The following is a 10,537-nucleotide window of genomic DNA, read 5'->3' as shown; positions in this document are numbered from 1 at the left end:
ACCGGGTCTGGGTAAGACGGCATCCCAGAACTTTAAGGACCTAGGGGCCGTCTAAGTCGGCACCGCCGACCCAGAAAAGCCCCTCTCAGGCTTCCCTCCGTTTGTACACCCTCAGTCACGGGACAGTCACTGCCTCACGGACTTTCCGTGGGCAGCGCCCACCGCTCCAGTAGGCGTCCTCCTAGTGAACTCCCTGGGGTCGTGGCTCCATCAGGTGTTCAACGACGAGCGTGTTCTCCTGAGACCCCCCCAGCTCCACATTCCAGCCTCCTCCCAATCCCTACAACTAGTACTGTCTGCAAACGCTGCCTTCCCCCGTTCCTTGGATCGGATTTTTTAACCTGCGCCCTGTGACTGCTACGGAGGTCAAGATGAACTTCTGCGTGTCTGAGTCCCCTGAAATTGAATGTAAAATTTGGCACGTCCGTGTGTTTGAGGTTTTTTTTTCCCCCTTGAGGAGAGGGGCTCTAACCTGAAGTTGCTTAAATGTAAAAGCTCAGACCACACAATCCCTCCTGACACCCCCGCCTCACAGTTGCTAGTTCTGGCGGCCCGTTTGTTACACCGTGCGCCCCTTTAATGGTCCGCCCCCTTCCCCCACAGGACTGGGAGTTCCCAAAGGCGGAAGCCATTGTGTCCTATTCACTCTTGAATTCCAGCACCCAGCATTTTTAGGGGTTGCAGCTCTCGCTCTTGGAGATGCCCCACTCAGTCCTCAGGCCAGAGGCAGAGCCGTGTGTGCTGGGAGGGGGCAGCCAGAACAGCCAGAGTTCCTCGTCCTGGGGACAAGCCAAGAGCGCTGCATACCCACCTGCCACCACCTACTCCCAACCTGCAGCCTCTTTCCACTACCACCAGAAATCCCACACTGTATATTCCACAAAGCATTTAATTTTTATCTCAGGGACTGGACTCTCGGTCTGGGCTTGGGGCGGAGTGCTTGTCAGGCTGGCTGCCAGTGGGTTCTTTCTTTGGGGGACTCTTGAGAAGAGTGCTCCATTCTCACTCCCACTGACCTGTGGCTCCTTAAAGATAAAGACACAGATAGAGGCCATTGGGCTGTGCAGCTCCCCACCCCCATAACCAAGGAGATCTGGGCTGTAGAAGGGGAAAGGCCATCATCACAGATGTTGTGGATTCAAATCTGGCTCCTATGCCGTGTGACCCTGAGCAAGTGACTTCCCCTCCTCAAGCCTCATAACCCCTGCTCTGCACCAAGTTGTTCTAAAGCATAAGGGTAGAGGGAGTGACCTGCGTGGCACCAGCCCACAGTGGGGGCTTGATGTGTGGCCACTCAGGTGGCTGCAGGTTCCCAGACAGGCTCTGCTGCTTATTCATTCCTGTGTCCTTGGGCAAGACCCTACCCCTGGGGTCCTTAGTTTCCTCATCGGAAGTGGGGAAAATAACCCTGGCCCCGCCTTCCTTGGGTGACATGGAGGACAGCGCCTGGGGAAGGCCCTGCTGACTGAGAAAGCTAGACAGAGTCCTCCAGGCCAGGGGGTGGACGGGGCAGGACTGAATTCACGGTGGATCCATGTGGCTGCTCAAGGAGTCCCCTCGGCCTTTGCCCAGGGCAGGGTGACAGGTGGATGAGGCCCTGCAGGGCAGAGTGCTGGTGACCATGCCCTTCCTCCCCACAGCTGGGCCTCACCTGGGTTTCCTGGGGGTGCCCTCCGTATCCCCCTTTCCTGCCTCAGCCAGCAGCCGCTCCTCGTCCAGTCCCAGTGCCGACAGCACCTGGGAGAAGCGCCGGGTCACAGTGAGCCGGGCATTGGCCTGAGGAGAGAGAAGCGGGGTTCCTCTCTCACCTGGGCTGCTGAGGGCACAGTGAGCCTCTGCTTACCGAGGGGGTCCCAGGGCTTCCAGATGGGCAGCAGCCCAGGGCTGCCAACTAAGGGGGCCCACTCCCACCTCATCTCCCTACCCACTCGGCCAGTGAGAAGCTCTGGTCTTGGGGAGTCACATGTTTGCCCAGGTGCTAGCCTCACCTGCATGGCCTGCTGGAACAGGTAGGGCCGGGCCTGCACCCGCTGCTGGATACCTTGCAACTCTGCCTGGTACTCAGCAAAGCGCTGTCGCTCCTGGCGCCTGCGGGGAGACGGGCCTCTGGGCGGCTAACTGTGGACACGAGCCGGCCCCCTCCTGAGCCCACTTGTCCTCATTAAGAACTTTCGGTTTCTGTCCTCCTGCCCTTAGCTTTACAAAACCATTTGATTTCCATCCTTGCCCTGGATTTCTCTTGAGGTCAGTGGGGTGGGAATCATCTGTCCCATTTTACCCGTGACACGCCTGAGGCGCAGGAGGGTCAAGGGACTTGTCCAAGGTTGCACAGCTGGGAAGTGAGGGACTGAGCGCTGAACCCAGGTCTGCAGGCGGTGCCAGGCTCGCCCCTCCTCCTAGCCGTCACCAAGGGAGAGGGGCCAGCACTGACTTCTGAGCAACTGGACATCTGCATGCACAGCCCTCCCCTCTCTGCATCCACCCCTGCACCCTCTCACACTCTGCATGTGAGGAGATGCTGTGACTGTTGGCTGTGGCTTTGGGCAAAATCCCAGTCTGGGCTCTGGGTTCAGTTTTCTTCTCTGTGCTATAGCCCGAATGGGACAAGCTTGCCAGCATTCTCTGTGGTTCTTATAAGCCGATAGTTTAGAAAATGGGACAGAGGAACTGAAGAAATGTATTGCAAATGAAAGAACACATCCCAGAAAGATCTAGGTTCCACTGGAGAAGCACAATCCCATTTACAAAAACCCAGTCTGTGCGCCTGTCGGCAATCTGTCTGCTCGCAAGCCGTGCATCCTGGCAGTGAGGGGCCCTCTGGCTACACCACACACGGGACCGGGCATCCTTCTGCAGAGCACACAAGAGAGGCCGAAGGGCGTGGTGGCAGCACCCACAGACAGAACGGGAGGGGAGAGGCACACAAGACTCCAAAACTCATGCTGGGACTTCCGGCAAGTGCGCTGAGCCCTGTGGAAAACACTGGCTTGCTGGGCCAGGCCCCTTGGCTATGTGCCAGAGAAGGAAACTTCCTCCGTTCGAGAAAAAGATGGACTTGAAAACCATGGCCAGGAACAGAAGTCACTGCAAAGAGAAGTCTTCACTGTTCAAGAGGGGATTTTACAGCAGTTACAAGGAGTGGGGAGTGGGGGAGGCATGAGCTGCATTCAGTCTTGGTCTTGCCCGTGAGGGTGTGTACATTTTTCCTGCTTGGTTCTTGATGCTATTTCTGTTAGAATTGAGAGGAAGCCCATGTCTTGGAGCTCTAAGCGAGAAAGGAAGTGATGTCAGTGGGTGTCAGCCCTGTCTCAGAATAAAAGTGAAGTACGGAGCTTCCCTACCACAGGGAGATATCTTTTGTGCCCACCCTCCTGGGAAGGGCAGAGCCTCCCATGAAGCTCAGAGCAAAGTTCATGCGCTGGAAGGGCTGAGACACGCCGTGGGAAATATCCTCTCCCAAGTCGAAAATGAAAGGAGTGCGTTGGGAACGCTCCTCTCACTGACATCTCCCACTGGAGTCTGGCCTTCCACTTCCTGCCGTATGAAAAAACAATGAACTTGAGGTCCGGCAGGGAGAAGGCATCTCCCCGATCACTGGCCAAGGATTCCTTTAAAGTACACGCGACCTCTCGAGTCTTGGTTTCCTCATCTGTAAAGTTGGGAGCGATAAGGCTGAGCCTCAAAGAGTAGGTGATCAGAGCCCCCCTGAGTCCTCAGGGGCCCCATCGCAGGGCAGGAACCCTGCAGTCTCTCAGCAGCGCCCAACTCACCTTGCCCTAGCGCTTCTCCCTGGATGAAAGGGCTGCCTTGGTGCCAGCTGCACCCCGTAGGTCCGCAGTGTCAATGGCGTCGGTCATCGTATTTACTTGAGTTATCTCCTTCCCTAGCTTGGGCTTTGGGGGGAAGATCCTGGTGCACTTTATCTGAAGATTGGGCATTTGAGCCCTCCGAGGCAGCATAGCAGGGCAGATGAACGGCTGCCTGGGCTGGAATCCCAGCTTTGCCCCTCTGTTGTGACCTTTGATAAATTACTTAAGCTCTTGAAGCCTGACTTTCCTCATCTGTAAAATTATGGGAGCGCTGATGATACCTACTTCACTCGCCTCTTATGAGTCTAAGAAAGATTTGCTTTTAAATATGAATTTGCTTTTTTATGATCAAAATATAGGAAGCAAATGAAACAGATGACTCTCCCCCTGACCACGAACAATGGCTGTTTCCAGGAGCCGGATCACAGGCACTGTTCACACATTCTCCATGAACTATTTCTGCAATATTTGAATTTTTATAGTAAGCATGCCTGGCATTTGAAATCAGAAAACAAGATTTGAAAATGTGATAATGCAAGTAGAACATTTTAAACTTCAGCCTTCGACAGCTGCAGGGAGTGTTATTATTAACAAGGTGACCCTGGCCCAGCCCCTTCTCCTCCCAGGCCTCAGTGTCTTCATCTGTAAAGCGGCCCGACCTGCCTACCTGGCGGGGAGGCTGTCGCTGGAAGCTCAGCCCGTGGGAAGGTGAGGGCAGGTTCCCCTTGGTCCTTTGGTCTGACACCCAGCACCACCTCCCTGCCCTCTCCCCTCCAGGCCCCCCGCAGCCCCGGCCTACCTTAGCTCCTCCAGCTTGCGCTGGGCGGCCCCCGGCCCCCGGCTCCCTCTGGGTACGTAGGCTGCCAGGCAGTGAGCCAGCCGCTGCTGTAGCCGCTGCTCCCGGGTCCGCCGCAGCTCGGCCTGCTGCCGCTTCTCCTGCTGCTGCTGCTCCCAGGCCCGCAGCCGGTTTCTTGGGTGGGGAGAGGAAAGGCAGAGGGGTGGGAGAAGTCTGCAGGGAACCAGGAGCCTCATGGAGGGCCAGGGGCAGGTAGGGGCGTATGCGGGCCTGGAGGGAGGGACTGCTGCAGCCCAGAGATCCAGGGGCCTGGGGAATGGGGTTTGTTGTGGACCTTGGACAGGATGCAGGCTGACTCTGGGGGCTCAGCCCTCAGGCCTAGCTCAAGGTCTTTCCCTACGCTTCCTGGAAGCCTCCTGCCTACTCCAGCCAGGGGTATACCCCAACTCGGACAGTCCTTAGCCTTGTGGAGCTCAGCACACACACCCATGACCTCACCTGTATTGCCAACTTCCCCTTGCAAAGTAGCTCTCCTTGAGGGGAGGGCCCAGATCTTTTTTTCTCTCTGACCCCTATATCTGGTAGGAGCTAGGGTAATGCCTACGGGTTTGAGGGACAGACGGATGAATGGATGGGAAAAAGAAACAAATGGTGATCAGTGGGTGGATGAAAGGATGAAAGGATGGATGGATGGTGTGGACGGTTGAATAGACAGCACCTAGATCCACCTAGAACATTCTTCCCCCAGATGTGATGGTCGGTTCCTCTGGTCAATCAGGTCTTTGCTCAAAGGTCAGAGGAAATGAGACCTCAGCACCCCATCTACCTCCCAGGGACTTTCTATCTCTAGCTATACATTTTGTTCATTTCTTTATCAATTAACCTCCTTCCCAAGTAGAATGTGAGCCTCATGAGAGCAGGATTCTTCGTCTGTCCTCTTCACCATCAGTGTATCCCCAGCACCTAGCACAGTGCCTAACACAGACAGAAACTCAGTATTGATGAGTTCATGCACAACTGAATCATGGTCAGATAGAAAGATGGACAGATACGCAGACATACACTCAGCACATGTTTATTGAGCACCAGCTATGTGCCAGGTCCTTTTAGGGTGCCAGACGGGGGCTGTGATCAAAAAGATCTGGCACCAGGACTTCCCTGGTGGTCCAGTGATAAAGAATCTGCCTTCCAATGCAGGGGATGCGGGTTAGATCCCTGGTTGGGGAACTAAGATCCCACATGCTGCGGGGCAACTAAGCCCACGTGCCACAACTACTGAGGCCAGGCGCCTCAACTAGAGAGCCTGCGTGCCACAAACTACAGAGCCCACACTCTCTGGAGCCAGCACGCCACAACTAGAGAGAGAAAACCCTCACACCGCAACTAGAGAGCAGCCCACGCGCCACAACAGAAGATCCCACATGCCGCAACTAAGACCCAATGCAGCCAAAAACATAATAAATAAATAAAATAAATATTAAAAAAAAAAAGAGCTGACACTGTCCGTGGAGGAGCCCTCAATCTGTACAGAGGGATGGACAGACAGCCCCACACCTTACCAAGGAATCTGGGCTTTGTCCTAAGGACACTGGGAAGCATGGAAAGGTCTCAAGGAAGGATAACAGGATAAGACTTGAAGGGTGCTATCAGGATGCTGAATGGATTCTCACCTACCACTTCTAACTTGTCACCGAGGCCCACTGAGCCAGCCTCCAAATATCTTTTAAATAAATCCCCCTCTCTTTACTCACATGGCCACCTGGTCCAAACCCTCATCAACCCTCACTTAGACACTGTCAACAGCCCCCATCTGGCTTCCCCTCTGCTCCCACTGTCTCTCGTTCAAGCCCTAAGTATAGTAATGATCTAACTCTTCTGCCATTGTCGCTGTTTTGCCCATCTGTCTCCTTTTCCAGCCGACCTTGAGCTTCTTAGGGCTGAAACCAAGTCTTTTTACCTTTATATCCTGAGGACCCATGAGCAGATACCTGATATATGTCACATTAATCACTTAGCTAATAAATTAATGAATGGATAGAAGATGGGAAGTGAATGAAAACTGGCTTGTGTCAATAAACAGTTGGCCAAGCAGACAGATGTATGCATGGATGGTGGATGGATGGATGGATGGATGGTGGATGGTGGATGGATGGACAGATGATTGGATGATCAGAAAGACTGGTGAATGGATAAATGAAGGAATGAATGAGAGGATGAGTGACTGTCTCCTGAAGAACTAGCTCCTTCTCTAGTCCCTGTGCTTCGCTCCCACCCTTCTTCATCTCCACCTCACCTGGTGGCCTCCTGTCGTTTGTGGAAGGTGCGGTTAGGGAAGTTTGCAAACAGGCAAGTCTCATCAGCTCCCAAGGCATGGGCCTTCCTGTTCCAGCGGGAGGCCTGAACAGCAGCCCGCGATGGCTCCCAGGGCAGCTTTTCGGGACCTGTGCACAGAGGGACAAATCAGGCACTGCCGTCTCTCCTGGCCCCTTGGGCAATCCCTCCCCGCACCTGGAGCGCAGCCCAGCCCAGCCCAGCCAGGTGGCTGGCTCCAGCCCCTCTCCGCACTGTGCGGCTTCGTGGGGGAACCCGGGCCCTGAGCCCCACGCTCACCACAGTCCAAGTCCTGCTGCAGCTGTCTCCGCAGCTCCTCCAGGTTCCTCGGCCCCTCCAGCTCCCTGGCCCTTGGCCTCCTCCTCTGTGGTCCTCGGAGGTTGTTGGAGCCAGAGCCATTCCCCTGGCTCCGCAGTTCACTCTCGTCCCAGGCCTCCTTGCCAGAATTCCGCCCCTTTCTTGGAGAACTAGCCCTCCTCCTCTGGGGGACCCTGTGCTCCCCCTCCTCGGCCTCGTCTGTGGCCTCTGCAAATGGCTCCTCCTCCAAGATCGACCCCCTTCTGGGGAGCTGGGGCAGTTCCCCGGGGCTCAGAGCCCTCTCGGCCACCTCAGCGCCCAGGCCTTCTGGCTCGGCCTCCGGCCCCGATCCTGAGCTCTTCCCAGGCAGCTCCGGCTCTTGGCTCCCCACTTTGCCAGGAGGGATGGGGATGCATCTACAGGCCCTGAGCTGCTGTCTCCTCTCCAGATCTGGCACCTCTGTCTTCCAGCAGGAGCCACGGCCCTCCAGGTTGTTGGCCGTGGACTTGCGCCTGGACTTGTGCCGATGGACCGCTGGGGGCAAGGGCAGGGCTTGGTGGCCAGGGGCCGAGGCGGAGCCCGGCTGAAGCGGAGCCCGGCCATCTGTGGTGAAGCTCTCCCAGACCCACTGGAAGGGGAAGGAGGGTTTCCGAGGAGGAGAGGGGACCAGACTGAGGAGGAAGAGGGCAAGGGGCAGGGGTCAGGGTCTGTGCGCTGGCCCCAACTGGGGCCTGGCACCCAGCACCCCCCCCCCCGGCCCCTCCGCAGCTGCTTACTCCTCAGCCTCAGCAGAGCCTTGCCCCTTCTTGTTCCGGTCCCTGGGCCTCCGGTCCTTCTTTGCCATCTGCCCTGCGCTCACAGACCTCTGCTGCTGGCCCTGAATTACACCATCACTGCTCCCAAGACTCCTCTGGGCAAAGACAGGAGAGGAGGCCCAGCTCTGAGCAGCTCCCCCAGGGGACCCTCCTGTTCTTTTGTTTGTTTGTTTGTTTGTTTTATGGCTGTGCCACACTGGCATGTGGGATCTTAGTTCCCTGACCAGGGATCGAACCCACACTCCATGCAGTGGAAGCTCGGAGTCTTAACCACTGGACCGCCAGGGAAGTCCCAGGACCCTCCTTTTCTGTCAGTCTGGCCCCTCTGGGCCCTTGTTACCACTGAAACTGACTGATCATGACCTGCATTATTAATATTAAAATAGCAACAACTGCTATTTACTGAGCACCTACTGGGTGCTCAGGACTTTCAAGTATTAACTCGTTTAACCTTCCCAAGGATCCATGAGGTAGATATTCGCTATCACCCCTGTCATGCAGATGAGAACACTGGGACTCAGAGAGGTGAAATCACTTGGCTAAGGTCACACAGCCGGTAAGTGAAGCCAGGACCTGAGTGTGTTGAGTCTGTCCCCAGAGCCCAGATTTGTCACCATTGCACTGTACTGCCTCTGGGCTCCGGATAGCTCTTCTGAATGCCCCACAGGGCCCTGGACTTACTAAGCCAAAGTGGGAAAAACTCATTGTCTTTCCCAAAATCCTGATCCTCCCGCAGTGTTGCTGAAGTTGCTCCATCAGAAGCCTGGGAGTCATCCCTGGGCATCATCCTTGTCTTCACCCGACATCCTGCAGGCCTCCCTGTAGTCCCTGCCCGCCTGGGGCCTCCCTGACTCTCACCTGGGCCTCAGCTCCAGTCTCGTGGCTTCTCAAGGGCCTCCCTCAGCCCTAGCCTCCCCACCCCAGAGATCCAACCTGCCTCTGGGCGGTTGGCTATCCCCCCAAGGGGCCCCCCTCACCTGCTCAGCTTGGGGGATGCTTGAGAGAAGCTTGAGCAGACATGTGACTGTCCCTGGAGCCTGCTGTGGTGTGTCTTGCCCTGGTCTCCGCAATGCGGTCCTTACCAACTGTTTGTGGGCATTTAGCATGTTGGTGTCTTGTCCCATCCCCCGCCCCGCCCCACATCTGCCAACCTTGGAACTGTCTGACCGTCTCTATGGCAACCAGTCCTCAGCCAGTCTCAAGGGCTCTGGCAAAAGCAGGCCAGGAAGGGTATATATAAGTCCTACTCCCTTCCGGAGGGGAGAGTTGGGCAGGATGCTGAGAAAGAGTCCAGGCCTCGGAGTCCAGAGATCCAGGGCCAAGGCCTGCCTCCGCTCCTGACTCTGCAGGACTCTCCGTTGACCTAGTACAATGCCCCCCTGCCCTTGCTCAGCCTGTTTCACCATCTATCTATCAAAGGGGTCTCAGGACTCTCCATCCCAAAGGGTCCTCACACCCTATGAAGATGGCAGATGGCGCCTGCCATGTCCCTCTCCCTCTGCCTGCCTCCTTGCTGCCCCTCAGCCCCTGCTGAGGCCATGTAAGGGGCAAACTGAACCCTCACAACAAGATCTTGTTCAAACCACTTACCCTCCGAGGCCCTGACAGGACAGGAAAGGCCAGGAAGTTGAATACCACGTCCAGGAACAAGGCAGCAGGCAAACCAGAGCACTGAGGAGGCTCTGGAGGGAGAACATGCAGCTCTCATTCCAAACTTCTAAGCATCGCCAAAAAGCCTTGACATGGTAAATCCCCGTGAGATGCCGGGAGCTGACCACTATGACCAGCAGTATAGGGACATGGGGCCGAGCTGAGGCCCTGGAGATGGAGTAGCCTGGCTTAGCCTCTCACCGGCTCTGTGACCTTGGGCAAGTCACTTCTCCCCTCTGCCAAACTGGAATCAGAGGCCCATCCCGTAGGTTTGTTGCAAGGATTCAATGAAATCACAAAGGCAACACACTTGGTAAATGTTGGTTAAAACTGCTAAAAATCACTGATGACTATTGGTAGGCAGCAGAGTACAGAGGAAAGGGACTTCCCCGTGATCCAGTGGTTAGGACTCCGCACTTCCACTGCAGGGGCACGGGTTTGACCCCTGCTGGGGGAACTAAGATCCCGCAAGCTGCAGTGCATGGCCAAAAAAAACACACCAAAAAACAGAGGAAGCACGGGCGTTGAGATCCCAGCCCCTCCACGTGTCACGTACCTTCTCTGTTTCCTCATGGACAACATGGGGCTGGTTATAATAGTGTCTACCTTCTAGGGCTGTGGCAAGGATTAAATCAGTTAATATATACACACATGCATCATGGAACATTTCCACAGCTCGTCACAACTGCCAGGTAAGAGTTATTAATCAGGCAACAGTGCGGCCCCGGTGAGACTGCCCGTGGAAGTAAATCCCAGCAGATGCCCTACGGGCATGTTTTGCTCAGAGCTTTGTTGCTGTGGACCCCTGTCTGCTTGCAGACTCCATCCCAGTAGTACTT

At 55.7% G+C, this 10,537-nt stretch overlaps 1 protein-coding gene across 3 annotated transcripts; it reads right to left on the bottom strand.

Moving 5' to 3' along the window:
• Positions 1-943: 943 nt before the first annotated feature.
• Positions 944-9,172, bottom strand: TSGA10IP (testis specific 10 interacting protein). 3 transcript variants are annotated; one of them, XM_065882707.1, is made up of 9 exons: positions 9,026-9,172; positions 8,010-8,143; positions 7,216-7,904; positions 6,899-7,046; positions 4,609-4,779; positions 1,989-2,088; positions 1,844-1,859; positions 1,652-1,799; positions 944-1,025 (listed from the first exon to the last, which is right to left on the bottom strand). In XM_065882707.1, exons 1-9 carry the CDS (start codon positions 9,170-9,172, stop codon positions 944-946), a joined length of 1,635 nt encoding a protein of 544 aa, XP_065738779.1. The 3 variants fall into 3 exon arrangements, with proteins under 3 accessions (XP_065738779.1, XP_065738780.1, XP_065738781.1); XM_065882708.1 differs by lacking the exon at positions 1,844-1,859 and having other exon boundaries at positions 1,652-1,776; XM_065882709.1 differs by lacking the exons at positions 7,216-7,904; positions 8,010-8,143 and having other exon boundaries at positions 6,899-7,002.
• Between the last annotated feature and the right edge of the window lie 1,365 nt (positions 9,173-10,537).

The sequence above is a fragment of the Phocoena phocoena genome, chromosome 8 (assembly GCF_963924675.1).
Source record: "Phocoena phocoena chromosome 8, mPhoPho1.1, whole genome shotgun sequence".
Lineage (NCBI taxonomy): Eukaryota > Metazoa > Chordata > Mammalia > Artiodactyla > Phocoenidae > Phocoena > Phocoena phocoena.
This window is presented reverse-complemented; position numbering and strand designations above follow the sequence as displayed.

Coding starts and splice junctions, on each gene's coding strand:
- TSGA10IP (XM_065882707.1), bottom strand. CDS start 9,172: ATGGGACAAGACACCAACATGCTAAATGCCCACAAACAGTTGGTAAGG. Junction 8,144..9,025: donor GCATCCCCCAAGCTGAGCAG/GTGAGGGGGGCC, acceptor GTCTTTGCCCAG/AGGAGTCTTGGGAGCAGTGA. Junction 1,026..1,651: donor GGCACCCCCAGGAAACCCAG/GTGAGGCCCAGC, acceptor TTTATCTTTAAG/GAGCCACAGGTCAGTGGGAG.